This window comes from Pyrus communis, chromosome 9, assembly GCF_041283825.1.
Source record: "Pyrus communis isolate YQ-2024b chromosome 9, ASM4128382v1, whole genome shotgun sequence".
Classification (NCBI taxonomy): domain Eukaryota; kingdom Viridiplantae; phylum Streptophyta; class Magnoliopsida; order Rosales; family Rosaceae; genus Pyrus; species Pyrus communis.
In genome coordinates, this window is record NC_142573.1 from 6,505,675 (window position 1) to 6,520,533 (window position 14,859).

The window sequence follows — 14,859 nt, forward strand, 5'->3', positions numbered from 1 at the left end:
AATTCTTGTTATTATGTTTGGTAGAAAAATTTAAAATTGCTTGTAGGTTATGGAATCATTTTTTTAGATTATGTTCTTATTCAAGATGCATTCTCAAGTGTTTTATAAAAGCACTTGAATTTTAATAAAAATTTTAACGTATTTTTAATTATATAATAAATTTTTTAACATACTTTAAATTATATAATACAAATTTGAACGTATTTTTAATTATATCACTTCTAGATAAAGTGCTTCAGACATATATAATCTCAAACGAGCCCTTATCTATCAAAAATAATTTGGCCCTTATCTATCAAAAATAATTTGATGTGTGGTTTTTCACTTTTTGTGATACAAAGAAAATATTTAAAAAAAAAATTTGGTGTTTTGTTTTCACTTTTTATGATACGAAGAAAGGATGAAGAATGAAAATGGGTACTGAGAGAAGGTAAAAGAAATAAAGAAAAATGAGTGAAACAAAATTTTGAAAGTGAAAACAAATTAAATTTTTTTTGTTTTGTTTTCTTTCTGTATACGTTTTCTTATACATTTCTTCCGTCTCTCACCATCTTTCATCACTCTTTTTCATCTCTCATTTTCACCCTATATTTTACCGATATGGCAATCACATAAAACAAAAAGTAAAAACCAAAAACCCAATAGCTATCAAACAGACCATTAAGTAGTAGAGAGATTTATAAGTGGAACTGTAACATCGCTTAATAATATACACTGAAAAATCTTCTCTGTGTTCCTGAAACACTTACCATGTGTTGCATGCTTTCACGTTATAAGATGTTATAAGATGTACAAACGATATGATTGAATTTCTCACTTTTAGTGTATTCTTCTTCACTTGTAAGAAAGAGAGGAATGAGTCTTATGTTCGGTACTCGCCAAAGGTGAAGTTGAACCACATTATTATGGTAAATCCATTGTAAGACTTATCTCACTTGTATGTTCCCTTAATGTAAATACTATCGTTTGTTTAAAAAGAGTAAATAAAAAATAAGTACATATGATATAGCTTAAATGCAATTATAACAATACATGACAAGTATCCATATACGCATAAACAACGCATGACAAGTATCCATATGATATAGCTTCAATGCGACTTTATTGGCATAAACAACTTATTTCTTCATTAATTGGGTGGTTACCACGTAAGTATATCTCCTATGTGTAATGTGAAACAAACTATATGATATGTGACTTTATTGGCATACGAAGACAAATATACACAAAATCATATCATTACTTGTGAGCATGTGACAATAGTGTTTTTGAATCATCAATCACTTGCGCATAAAAGACATATCAAGAGACTGATGAGAATACATTTTGTTAGAAAAAATATGAGTTCAAATGGTAGAATACACCTAAATTAACCAGCATAGATAGTTAGATACTTTAGATTTTGCGTTCATACCTTCTTTAGACATGGACTATATGATTCATATTGCTATCTTATTCTCTTTTGGGTGTCTTTTCTTTTCTAATTCTTAATGTGCACATGAATTTTCACACGCTGTAAAAAAAAAGAAGTAGATTTCTCATGCACAAAAGAATAAGAGAGTGGTGAATCGAGAAAGTATGTCTAACTGGTTTTAGTTTAATAATTTAAACACCTTTACATGTGATCGTTTTCGTGATTGGGCAATAACAAGCAAACATCTTAACACGAAGAAAAGGTGAACAAACTCAAACTCAGACGCTTTCACACCTGTTTTTTGATCGCTGGATGCAGCCTGCAGTGCCAAATATGTAACACCAAACACTCATAGCCATAGGCACTAGAAAATTAGATTAATAGATATTGGTCCAATTTTTATTTTCCAGTTTAGTATTTTTTTTTTTTAATTCTTTAACATGGATCAGTTGAGGCATAAGTGTTGTATATTATTCGCTAAGCATACTTTAAAGAAAGATATGTTGGCTAACACATTCAGACGACTGATACTAACACAAGTTATTATTTAAAAAAATATGCACTGGCTAGTATTTAGACGATTGATATTTAACACAACTCATTACTTAAATGACGGACAAGAAACAAGAAATAAGAAACAAGAAAGTTTGGTTTTACACTCTTTTTCTTATTAAGGTAATGAAGCTATGAGACTACAATTCATGTTTTATCTATTATGAATTAGCTATCTTAGGGTTACCTACTTTTTGGTGCTTAATTAAAGTGAGTTCTTTTATGTGGTTGTGAATTGAATATCATTTCGGATATATTCACTCTGAGTTCAGGTCATTCGTTTTGAGTATTAATCAACCTTTTCTTTTCTTTCATAGAACACCATACACACTCAACAATTAATGTCTAAGTTTAAGCATCTACTCTTCCAAATTATCATAAATTACGTCCTAATACAAACAAGAGTTGAGCTTCTTTTCCAAAATATTGGCAATAATCAAACTGGATTTCAGGGGAAGTAACAAAGTAAAATGGAAATTAAATTGGACAAGCTGGTATCAATCATCACGTGTAATATGTACAAAAAGAATGGAAAAAATACAATTTCTGAATAAAAGTGATTTATGCAATCTTTCATTTTTTTTAAGGTATTTTTAGTCATTGAATTGAATAAATTAAAAGAGAATTAAAAAACAAAATTAAGTAGAAGATTGAAACAGGTTAAAAGAAGCGTTGAAAGAAAAAAACAGGTTAAAAGAAGTGTGTAAATCATTTCTCTTTTTGAAATTGTGAGAAGCGAGCTAGAGGCAGGACTAAAGTAGAAGTTGGTGCTGCAACATAATTTAGTTGGTGAATTAAAAAGTTAACTAGTTAGATATGTAAATTAACACCGAAGTCTTCAAATACGTACATAATACATTTGCATACAGAAGCCCTTTATCTTATATGATCGATAGTAATAATTAGCATGCAAATGTGATGATCAAAGGAGAGTAGATGTGCAATCCATGGAAAAGGGATTGCGGATTGCATTGTCCATACAGAAGTTGGGATAGTGATGGTGTTGATGAAGAGTTGGATCCATCAAAACAAATTGCATGTCTTCTGAAGGTTTCCAATGGCGTTTCCTTTGGTTGATGAACCAATTATTTATCTGTTTAAGTTCCAAACCAGTTGATTCTGCCAGTGCTAGCTTCTGAGCCTCCTGCATTTAATAAACAAGGTCCCTTTATAATATATCGCGCTACCACAACAAGAAACCAAGTATTCGTGGTATAATGTTTGCTTATGTTGTTAGAATCAATATGAACTAAGACAACAACATGATGTATGTCTACGTTTGATTATGTTGTTAGACTGGATAGGAACTACAACAAAAATCCACACGATTAATGTTCCGGATTTGCTGTACATTTAAAATGTAAGGATCTAAATGAACAAGGATATAGATGAGTATGAAAATAATACCGATGGATAGGGCCACTTGTAATGTCTGCACCACCAGTCAAACAACTGGTGCCGTGCTTCCTTTGGCAATTTTCCATTCTTTTTCTTCTTCATAAACTCCTGCTTCAGAGTGCCCAAATATCCACTGTATTTGTGCAAAAGCTGAACTTTGAGCTCTCTATCTTCAGCTTGAGGATCTATGTCATTGATCGCATTAGCCTCTTCTGGAGATGTACCTAGTCCAACAAAATCGCCACCACTAGTACTAGCTGATCAAGCATGCCACAGGATCAGAGAAGAGGAATGTTATAAGGAAGATAATATATAGCCTAGACAGGAATAGTAGTCGAACTCCATGAACCATTAAAGCTTACAAGTATGTCTGGTGGATCGAGAAGAAACTTCATACATAAAACTTTCCAAACAAGTGAAAATGACCAACAGAGACGAAGTTTGGATGACAGTCTATCATACAGATTACATATATGGAAATGGTGAACGCAGTCAAAGAATACACAGTTATTTTCTTCCATTTAGAAGAGAACATTATATTCTTTATTTAGTTGGATTTTTGACAAATGTTTGCAGTTTACCTGACAAATAATCACTTGACGATGACACTTAATTTTTCTCCATCTCCTTCTTCATATATGGGATTTGAAACACATGTAATATCTTCACCTTGTGCAATTAGTACTTATAGGTACTCAGTGCCTACACCTATTTAATTAACCGTTCGATTTGATCCTATGGCTTAAACTAAGTGACTGATGAAATCCAACGGTCACATGTGTCCTCACAGAGTGCTTGTATTAACTAGGAAAAAATCGCACCTTTTATAATATCTGTCATTAGTTACAAGTCTCAAGATCTATATATTTAGATGTCCCAAAGTCTAGACAACTACAGCGAGAAGAGAATCAAAGGTCACAGACATATCTACGGAGTCTTAGATACACATATATACGAGTAAGTTCTCTAGCTTCAAGAGAAAAGTTTGCCCAGCTACAAACTAATCGTATGGATTTTCTTTCAATATTTTTTCAAAAGAAGTTAAGCACAGCAGGAAGCTAGCTAGCTAGGACATCTACTTTTTTATTGTACTGTTGAAAAATCATTAGGACCCTTTACTTTGTTATGTATCTGACGGGATTAAAACAGTTCATCAGGATGCAGCTGAAGATGTAAGGAGTGATTAGAGAAATTAGGAAGATGCATGAGATCATTACCAGACCCCGAAGAGGAATTAGAGTTAAAAGTAAGAGCTTTGAGCTGGGAGTCAATATTGGAGAGGAAAAGCATGGCTTCTTTGAAGGGTTTTGTGAGCTCTTCCTCGTACTTGGTCAGCATCTCACAATATGCCTCCATGAACTGGTCCAGCGCAGGGTCTGGATGATCATCTCCTCCTCCTCCTCTTATGCTACTCCTCTTTGCTGCCTCAGAATTATAAGCACTGCAGACCTGCTCTAACCTAGCCACCACTTCAGGAGGTGCCCCAACCTAAACAATTAATAGATCTCATTAACCTTTTTTAATTAATCAATTTCTCCAAAAACATGGATCACAGATAACAAGGGCATGCAGAGAGAACTCGTAAATCTAAAACCTCGCTAGCTAGCTAGCTACCAACTTATGACAAATAATCATTGATAACAATATTCAAAAGTTGTAAGTGGCAATGCAAATGTTTAATACAGGTATCTGCAGAGTAAATATATCCTTTCATGGACCACAAATTTTTATTTATTTATTGTTTTTTAACACAATGATATTCTAACTTATTCTGAATTACGGAGAAAGAGATCTGAATTTAAGGAGTGATTAGAAAATTCTCTTTTGAAAATTGGGTGTCTCGGAGAGAGAGAGAGAGAGAGAGACCTTTTGGCAATTGACATAGGCAGACAAGAGGCGAGGGAAGAGGGGGTGAGCGATAATCTTAGCTTTCACGCCCATCTCCTGATCAGTAGTCTCATGAGGATGGCTTTGTAAGTTATTGTTGATCAAAGGTAGAGAAAGAAACTGCTTACTATAACTGTTACTACTTGTAGTTCTGGTTTCTGAATTCATTAGGGCAGCAGCTAAAGAAGACTCCAGAAACCCTAAATTACTACTATTGCGACTGCTTCCTCCTTCCATTTCTCTCGCTCTAGAAACCCTAATTTACATATTCTCTCTGTCTAAGCACTTCTGGGTCTGGAAGTGGAACTGCTAGCTCTTTCTTTTTCAGAAGAGGAATGGCCTCCCGGTTTTTAAGCTAAAACTCCATAGATGACGTCGACAGTCTTTGTGTACAGTGCTTTGCTAGTCAGTCAAAAAATTACAATACGACAGATAGGTATCTATCTATCTGTAAAATTAAAGGTGATACTTGACAGATTAATTCAGACCTCCCTCGGAAATGGCTACTTTTCTTTTTCTTCTTTCTGTACATAAACGGAAAGTGCTCCTCTTCAAACTCCCAACTGAACAAAAAATTTTGACTTTTGAAATTTGATCTAATAATTAAAATTATAATTTTAATAAAATTTTTATTTTTAATCGTTGGATTAAATTTTAAAGGTTCAGATTTTTCACTCAGTTGGCTTAGGTGGAAAGGATCCGAAGATGATCCTTTCCTACATAAACAGTAACCTCTTATGTCTCCTCTCTCTCTCACTCTCTCTCTCTCTCTCTCTCTCTCTACTCTAGGTTGGAAAAAAAAAAAAGATTCAGAAGGGTGCACGCTGAGTTAACGTGTGCCTCTGATGAGAAGCTCAGAACCTTTTCCTTCCCGATGAAATTAAAAAGCAATTTGTGTGTGTGCAAATTATTTCATCTATCCATTTCATCTCCTCGTTTATTGTACAACTCGCACTGCCGCTTCTGCTCCCGCTTGTGCACGTTGGCCTTCTCTTCTGTCCTCGCTCGGAGTTGAGTCACTCCTCAGTGCAAAGAGAGAGAAAATGGTTCTTTCTGTCAAAGTCTACAGAGAAATTGGTGTTAATGATTATTCTAAATCTTAGTAATTTTTTTTGTTTTTTTTTTTTTTTCATGGATTCTAAATCTTAATAGTTGAAATACTAAATTTTTACCATTTCAAAGATATTTGATTCTATCTTTTTTTCTCACAAAAAAAGTGACAATTAGTGACAAGTTACGATTATCCATTCATGTCTTTCGAGTTTGATAAGGTTATAAGCAATTTCACCATGCTCGTGACCATAAGCAAACAGACTCATCAGCTTAGAACATCAAACTTTAAACCTCTCATATTATTTTTGTTTATTAGGGAGTCAAAATCCACATTCTTATCACTAAGTCATTTATGTCATTTACATTTGAATATTATATCGCTGATAAATTAATTGATATGTTATTGGTGTTTGATTTTGATCATTCAACATATGAAATTTGATTCATCATCATTCAAGTTAATTTTACACATGGTTGGATGCTTATGTAACAACGTTGAACAATGAATCTTAATTTTAAGTTGAACATATTCACAAAAATTTTAAGTTGAACATATTTACAAAATGAAATAATCTCTGTGCAACATTGTTACTTATTTATAGAGAAATTAAGTTTTCATCTCTCTTCTTTTATTTCATTGATTAAAAACTGTATTTCTTTGTAATTTTTTTATCAAGGTCTTTATGTTTTAATGAATGTCATTATTTTCAACTATGCTATTTACATACCAGCATAATTAAATTTTATTAAACTTTTTTTTGAATATTCATTTAATATTACAAACGTTACATTTAGTATATTTATATTAATTGCTAAACTTTAGACCATATATTTCTATTTTTAGTTTGTACCCAAATTTAATTGGCAACTCTTTCTAAAAATTTGTACTAATTTTCTTTTTAGTTTTAATTTGTAGCCATATATTAATTTCTTTTTGCACTGTTTGAAATTTCATTAGTACTCAATAATTTTTTAATCTTTTATTTGTACTCACAAAATATGGGAGTATAAATCTCATAAATGTCAAACAATTAATGACAAATATAAAGAAATATACATATTAATAGTAATATAAGTGTCGAAATTGACGGGATTTTGATCAAAATTTGAATATTATTAATAGTTTAGTTAAAGAGTGTTAGTGAATTAGGGACCGAATTCAAAGTTTTTTCTTATTTAATTTCTAGTGTACCATATTTCTGCTATTTTTTTAACAAATGACATTATTTACATTAATAGATAAGGAGTGGATTAAGTCTGGTAATAGGATAGCCATAATAATGTTATTCAAATTCATATTTAACAAGAATCGAACCCAAAACTTCTTACTTGTAACTGAAAAAGAATATCACTAAATCATAACCTTAAGCGAATATTTGATAATGATATTGGTTTTGATGATTGATGGAAAATGATCAAATGTCAACCGTCCATCTGGGTGATTGATAGTCGTCAGTCACATTCCTTCAATCCATCCATCCAACAAATATTCTGTGGTGATTCCAACACTCTCCTCCATTGCCCTATATCTCACATCTCTCTATTTAAACCTAAAACTTTTTTCTTCAGTGTTGTCGAAAATGCTATGTTAAACTGATTAGGGATGAAATAGTATTAGAGTAATGTAGGTGACATTAAAATTTTAAATTAAATTCTGTAAATCAAATAATGTGAATATTGATAATTAAATTATTCATAATTTACAATTTTAATTTAAAATTTTGATAGGATTTGGGTTGATGAGAAAGTTAATGGGACAGTCCAAACGTCCCTTCCGTCTCTCCCACTCCTATCCTGCAATCTTCTCTTTGGGACCTTTTTGATTCTTGCATTTCATGGCCACTATAAAGTTGAAAATTACGATATGGCAAACATTGAGATGACAATCTTGCAATTTTGCAAATGAGGTCAAGCTAAAACCCCTTTGTTGCTTTAAATCTTATAAATATAAATATACCGATCTTTCCAGTGTTATCGAGAGATTGGTAATTGGGAAATACTAAGCAGACTTTTTTAAAGTGGAATTTTTCACGAACTCTCCACTATCTCATGTTTTTTGCATAATTTTTATACACACATTATAAAATATTGTGCCAAAAATATGAAGTGACGGAGAGTCTATAAAGAGTACCACTTTAAAAGAGTCTCCTTAGAATTTCTCTTCTTACTTTAGGGCTAGTTTAAGCCCTCTTTTTAAGTTTTAGAAACTAAGGCTCGTTCAGAAGTACAACATTTTTTGTGAAAATATTTTTGGAACTAATTTTTAGTAAAAACACAAGTGAATCATGAAAAGATATTTGACGTGCTTCCTAAAAAAACAATCATGAAAGAATCCCAAAAGCACTTCAAATACTTTTGAAACACAAAAATATTTACTTTAAAAACGTTTTCAATAATTTTTAAAACACTTTCAAACGAACCCTAAACTTACCCTCCACCTGTATATCCTTTTCTTGCCCAACCCCCCCCCCCCCTCTCTCTATCTCTCTCTCTCTCTCTCTCTCTTCAAAAGACAAAGTATTCTAAAACTTTACCTTACACCTACTTTAGCGTTTGTCCCGCTCTTCGCATGCCAGAAATATTCTACTCAGTTATGTCTTTCCATTTTTGAGGGGTACATTTATTAAAATATGGGTTTGCCAGCTCCAAGCCCACAACACAGCTCGTGAAATGTCAAGATATGATGATTGTATTGCCTTTAGTTTTGTTGGCCAATACAATGGCATTTGATTTTGGCAAACCGTACTATAACATGACAGTACCGCTTGAATATCCGATACTTGAAAAAATCTCTCCAAAACTTAGCACCTCGTTTGCGGAGGTAAATAATTTGTTGGGCAACGTGATCACAAAAGAGCGCTAAAACGAAAAGCATCTCATTTGGACTCAAAATGAAAACTCATATACTCCACCATACTGAATTTCGTATGCTTTGCGAAACAGATAGTCTACTGCATCACAAAGCATAAAAGTTGTCGTCCAATGATTTCATAGCTAATTCTCAAATTTCGTTGGTATAACAGAAATTCATCGAAGAAAAATAAATATGTGCTTAGGACAGATGTACTCCGAATCTAGCTTGCGGATTGATGAGCATGTGTTTGCAACCTCCTAGAGTTTTTGGATGATAACGGAATTGGATATACCGGCCTGCTCTATTGTCTGGTCCAGATCCGTGAGCTGTTTGGGAGGGAACCCCATCGTCTGCAGTCGGTAACTTCTTGCCCCATCTGGCCTTGAGGCATCGATAAAAGCATGGATGTCTCTGATTGTATGGTGGTAGTTGAAGCGAGATACCATACGCGTACCATCTGCTAACCTTAGCTGAACAGAGGTTGACGGCAATGACTGATCCACAACTAAGCCCACTGAAGGCAGTGGAGCACCTCTAAGGGGAGGAGCGGCAGCAGTTGACTCAGTGGTAGCTGCGGCAGAGCTGCTGCCACCTAAAGTTCTTCCAACACCCTGAAAAGCAGCATGTCTCTTCACTGGTTCCTGCAAATAATAAGCTCAAAGGGATCAGAAAGATTGCACCACTTGCATATTAATAACATATACCATAGTAGGAGAGATTGAAGCACAAACAGGATATTCTTCATCCCGCCTCATAAGATTAACATGAACAGAAGTCCTCTTATTGCCTGGTTCAAGCTCTTTTGGGCACTCAGACTTCTTGATGCTCTGCATTCATAAAAACATAACATCTCCTATCACAACTAAGAAAAGAGATCAAACCAAAGGAAAATATAAAGAAAAAGAAAAATGAAAATCTATAATTGCAACAAAAGGCGGAAGGAGAGCTACTAATCAAAATAACGAGATCAATATACGTGGAAGTAAAGATGTTTTGTTCATCATAAGAGTTATGGTCTGTTTCACAGATATGCAAATTCTAGCCTTATCATCATTAAGCCAAACTACTCTTCTATGCTTCAAAATCTTAGCTTAGCCAAATAGTTAATGACTGTCAATACGTTGTTTTATACATAAAGAAAGTAAGATCACCAATTGTTTTGTACATTGTAGTTTACTATGTGATATTTTAAGAGCCATTAGATGTTTTGAGACAACATGAAAAATAGAGATCAAAAGGTCAAGCATTACTTGACTAAGCCAAGGATCCGATCCCTTGATATAATACTTCAGTTTTGATATCAATGCAGTAGAAAAGAATCCACTAAACCCTATATAGGACAAGCATCATTAGAACTTACTTCCAGGAAGGGTGCATTTTCGGGGTCATCCAGTCTCCGCAAGGGACCATCATCTACAGAAAACCCATTCCTCCAAAAAGTGATAGTGTGAACGATAGTTTCAGGTGGCTGAGGAGCAGCAGTCGGAACGGTCTCCCCTGAAAGCAGTCTAGCTGTTCCACTGAAACTTTTTGAGCTTGAAGAAGGCTGATGGACATCTAAAGGTCCTTGTGAGGCTGCCAGCTGCCTAGCTTGACTGAATATTGAATCCACATCGCTACCTTTGGTAGGGTCTTGCACAAGCATTCCACTGGAACCAACAACCGGACAAATTAAGATACCAACTAATTGCATAATCAAAACATGAAAACAGTTGCAAATTTATACATACCGAAAATGTTTTATATCTGCACAAAATCGAATTCCACAGATGGCTCATATGCAAAAGCAAGAATGTTACAAACGGAACTCCATTACGATACTAATCCACAACTTTCTTCAGTGTAAACATAATTTACTTGCAACCCATTACGATTTTATTGACAACGAATTCAAATTTTCTTTCTTTTACTAACTTAGGTTTTTCTCAGCAACCAAACACAACAGAAGAATGAATGTCACAAAACGAAAAAAAGAAGCTAAATTGCGCTTTCTACCAGGTGAGTTGATATCTAAAAGTAAGCATTCAGCATTATTGATTAGCTTTCTGGGTTGCAAAAGGGTTAAAGAGTAACAAATTATCCAAATTAGGAAAAAAAACCTATGATTGTCCTCCACATTCTCGGGAAACAAACAAGAACTAGGAAAGAAAGTACCTCTTCTCGCCACCAGTGTAGTACTCCTGGGGTTCATCGGAGTCACTATCGGACCCGCCGTTCGCCGGCCGATTCAGATCGGAAAGCGTGCGTATGCCACGAGGACGACTCGCAGACGGCGGCTTGGCATCGCCCTTGCTGTCGGCTCCACTAGAGGCGGCGCGCTTCGATCGGAGCTGGTTGGGCGCACGAGACACGGGCGACGGCGAGCGAGAGCGCGGCGGGGACTGCGAAGGAGAGTAACTGGGGGAGTGCGAGGGTGAGGGAGAGAGAGAGTGGGAGACGGGGATTGAGCGCGGGGCGGCGTGGGTGGCCTCGTCGGTGGCGGGGACGGCGGCGCTGTTGTCCAAGAACGTGGAAACGGCGGCGTCAAGGTCCCAGTTGTGGGATTCAAGGAAGAAGAGGGCTTCTTGCTTGGAGGCGGAGGTGATCTCGCAGAAGGAGTTGATGACGGCGTCGTTTTGGGGATTGGATTCTTGAGCTTCGGCTTCCATGGTGGTTGGATTGTTCAGTGTTTCGCTCCAAATCGGATTCTTAGATTGTTTTCCAAGGCTTTCGAGACTGCGTGAGATTAGAGAAAACTCCAAGCTTTTCGTTTGTGCTCTATATTTCTAGACTTTATATTTAATATAAAGTAAATTGTAGTAATCACCATTTAACTTTAATCAAATTGAAGCAATAATTTTTTAACTAAAAATTCATTATTATTGGTCTCTCAACTCATCAAAATGTGTAACTATGATCATTTTCGTTAACTTCATCAAAATTTTGTCAAAATAAGTTATGTTGGAATGACCATTATTACAATTGGAATCCCTTAACTCATCAATACGTGTAGCTATGGTCTTTTTTGTCAATTTTGTCAGAATTTTGTCAAAATGAATTATGTTGAAATGACCATTGCTACAATTAGGTTAAAGTTGAGAGATCATTGCTCTAATTGGGTTAAAGTTGAGGTATTATTTCTCTAGTTGGGATTAAAGTTGAGCGGTCAATAATATGGATTTTTAGTTCAGGGATCATAGCTGCACGTTTTGATAAGTTAAGAGACCGATGGTAATGAATTTTTAATTAAAAAACCATTATTCCAATTGAGTTAAAGTTAAAAGATTATTGTTGTAATTTACTTTTATATTTAACCATACGGTGCCGTATGACGCACACAAACCAAGTCGGTTTGTGATCTCAATTGTGATTAGACAGCATGTCGTTTCTGGGCATTATTCTACTCAACTTAATCAAATTTCATAATTCACTCGAGAAAATAAAAAACAAATTTAAATATTTCATATCTTTTAAATATTCTGTTCCGTACAATTTTTTATGATTCGTTAAATTGCACATTTTAAACTCTAATACGTGATACACGTATTATATACTTACGTAATTTTCACGTTTAACACACATTATTTAGACATATTTTGTAACAATTTACAAAAAAATTACATATTTCTAACATTTATGTATCTTTTTAACAAAGTTATCAAGTAATATACGCAACAATAATCTTATATTTCATTAGAAAAAAAAATATATCATATAATTAAATGGGGTCTGGCTTCATACACTTGCCAGAAAGAACACATGAACGGAGATATATCTATATTCTTATTGGAATATATTTCATGCATGGATTAACACAACTACCTAAGAACTGAGCTTTGACAAGCTTCGAGCACTTTGTAAAAATTTCATTCAACTTGTATTTTGCATGTCACTCGGCCATTCACCTGCAAACATAAAACTCCAAAATTAAGCAACTTTTAGACGCAATTTTATAACGAAGAATACACAAATCATGACGAAGAAAGAAAATAATGTTGATGAGCATTTAAGTTACGGTTTTTAAGCATCGTGGGGTTAGACGTACATAGTTGTTACTACAACGAAGAAGAAACTAGTAGTCTGTAGAGTTAAGGTTAGGAAATGAATGTGCAGTTGAGCAAAGCTGCAAACTGCATGCAGTAAGTCTAAGAGATGGATGATCAAACGAAAAAACTTACATTTCTAATTGACTTCTCCGCGGCCGCCAGTCTCTGATTGTTTTAATTTCTAAAACAGTTATGTACAAGAATCTGAAGAAACAGTGATCTGAGCTATATGCTTGAACAAAACTTGCAACGACAAGTGCGTGACCAGAAGTGCTGTTAAATTTTTAAGATTCCCAAGTTCCTTCCTCCTAACAAGATACTATCATCACAAACATAAAACATAAAGCTTCTTAACCATATGTGAAGTAATTAGTGAAATGAATTAGTAAACAAGTTTTGTCACCAATTAGATGTACGTGATTGACCAATCAAAAGCAATCATTATCTTCAAATGACAAGGAATAACGGTCATCCTATTACAAACCACTATTTACAGCTTTCACAACTAAACGTCTTTAGTCATCGTCGATTCACCATTAACATGGAACATAACTTACCACTGTACCACAGGAGTTCATGTGGGAAGGCGAGGAACCACAACAGGTCCGCCCCGAACTTTTTCAACAGCAGAAGTAACCCTCAATGGCCGACCCAACAATGCCTGCAAGCAGAACTACATCAATCAGAAAATCTTTTCCTAAAAAACAAACTTTGATCCGTGTCAACTATAGTTTTTGCAACACCTTTCCATCCATGGCATCTTTTGCAACCTGGGCTTCATCTTCCTTGGAGAAATTAACAAATCCGAACCCTCTCGACCTGCCGGAATCTCTGTCATACACTATCTTCACTACATTGCAGAATATGAACAAAGATTAATTCTTTTTTCAGGAAAACCATACGTAACATCCAAATCATTGTGAAATAAACTGCTAGCGATCATTGGGGCATTTCATCGAACATGTAGACGACTAAGGAATAGTACGCAAAATTTCGAACTGAGAAACAAAGAGTTTACCTTCGGTGACCTCCCCGAAGGATGAGAAAGCTTGTTTTAAGGACTTCTCATCCACCGACCATGACAATCCTGCAAAACCCAGAAGCCAAATCACCGTATAAACGATCAAAACACGAAAACTACATAACTTTGAAGGTGTATTGTATGTATGGGAAGGAGTGGAGAGAGAAACCTCCAACGAAAAGCTTGTTGTTTTGGGGTGGATAGGAGGAGGAAGACGGTGGCGAGCAAAAGAACCGCCGACTTAAAGTTGGGTTTCGGAGTGTGGTGGTTGTCGATGCTCTCCGAGCAAGGAGCGTCCGCAAAGTGTTGTTCCTCATTGATTACGTGATTAGCCGATGATTTGTTCCCCTTCTTTTTGCGCGCCTTTGAGTTTTGAGCTTCTGGTGGTTTGGCAGGATTTGAACCCACGCATTTGGGTTTGGGTTTGTGGGCCGGCTGAATTTTGAGGTCCATGCCACGTGGCATAGAATTTTTATAGGTTTAGGGCTTATTTATTGAAATGTCCTCTAAAGCTAATATCGAATTTTATTTTGTCATCCAAAACTCAAATAAAAAGTATTTCACTTCATTTTACCCTTCGAAACTCAAAAAGCGTCACTTCTTGAAACTCACATTGTGCATGTTTGTGCCTACACCATCGCGATCTCTGCCTGGC

General features: G+C 35.1%; 3 protein-coding genes across 5 annotated transcripts; all 3 read right to left on the reverse strand.

Moving 5' to 3' along the window:
• Positions 1-2,747: 2,747 nt before the first annotated feature.
• LOC137740055 (homeobox protein knotted-1-like LET6) lies at positions 2,748-5,584 on the reverse strand. The gene is made up of 4 exons (XM_068479844.2): positions 5,231-5,584; positions 4,582-4,852; positions 3,374-3,621; positions 2,748-3,110 (listed from the first exon to the last, which is right to left on the reverse strand). The coding sequence occupies exons 1-4, from the start codon at positions 5,486-5,488 to the stop codon at positions 2,889-2,891; spliced, it is 999 nt and encodes a 332-aa protein (XP_068335945.2). The 5' UTR covers positions 5,489-5,584; the 3' UTR covers positions 2,748-2,888.
• Positions 5,585-9,183: 3,599 nt separating this feature from the next.
• On the reverse strand, positions 9,184-11,948 carry LOC137739631 (plant UBX domain-containing protein 4). Its single transcript, XM_068479271.2, has 4 exons — positions 11,313-11,948; positions 10,519-10,807; positions 9,890-9,985; positions 9,184-9,799 (listed from the first exon to the last, which is right to left on the reverse strand). The coding sequence occupies exons 1-4, from the start codon at positions 11,804-11,806 to the stop codon at positions 9,416-9,418; spliced, it is 1,263 nt and encodes a 420-aa protein (XP_068335372.2). The 5' UTR covers positions 11,807-11,948; the 3' UTR covers positions 9,184-9,415.
• An 855-nt stretch (positions 11,949-12,803) lies between these two features.
• On the reverse strand, positions 12,804-14,612 carry LOC137738722 (glycine-rich RNA-binding protein 4, mitochondrial). Of its 3 annotated transcripts, none has more exons than XM_068478198.2 (5): positions 14,374-14,611; positions 14,202-14,270; positions 13,927-14,033; positions 13,752-13,844; positions 12,804-13,042 (listed from the first exon to the last, which is right to left on the reverse strand). In XM_068478198.2, the coding sequence occupies exons 1-4, from the start codon at positions 14,519-14,521 to the stop codon at positions 13,758-13,760; spliced, it is 411 nt and encodes a 136-aa protein (XP_068334299.2). In that variant the 5' UTR covers positions 14,522-14,611; the 3' UTR covers positions 12,804-13,042; positions 13,752-13,757. The 3 variants fall into 3 exon arrangements, with proteins under 3 accessions (XP_068334299.2, XP_068334298.2, XP_088556569.1); XM_068478197.2 differs by having other exon boundaries at positions 13,741-13,844; XM_088700443.1 differs by lacking the exon at positions 12,804-13,042 and adding an exon at positions 13,376-13,502 and having other exon boundaries at positions 13,741-13,844; positions 14,374-14,612.
• Positions 14,613-14,859: the final 247 nt, after the last annotated feature.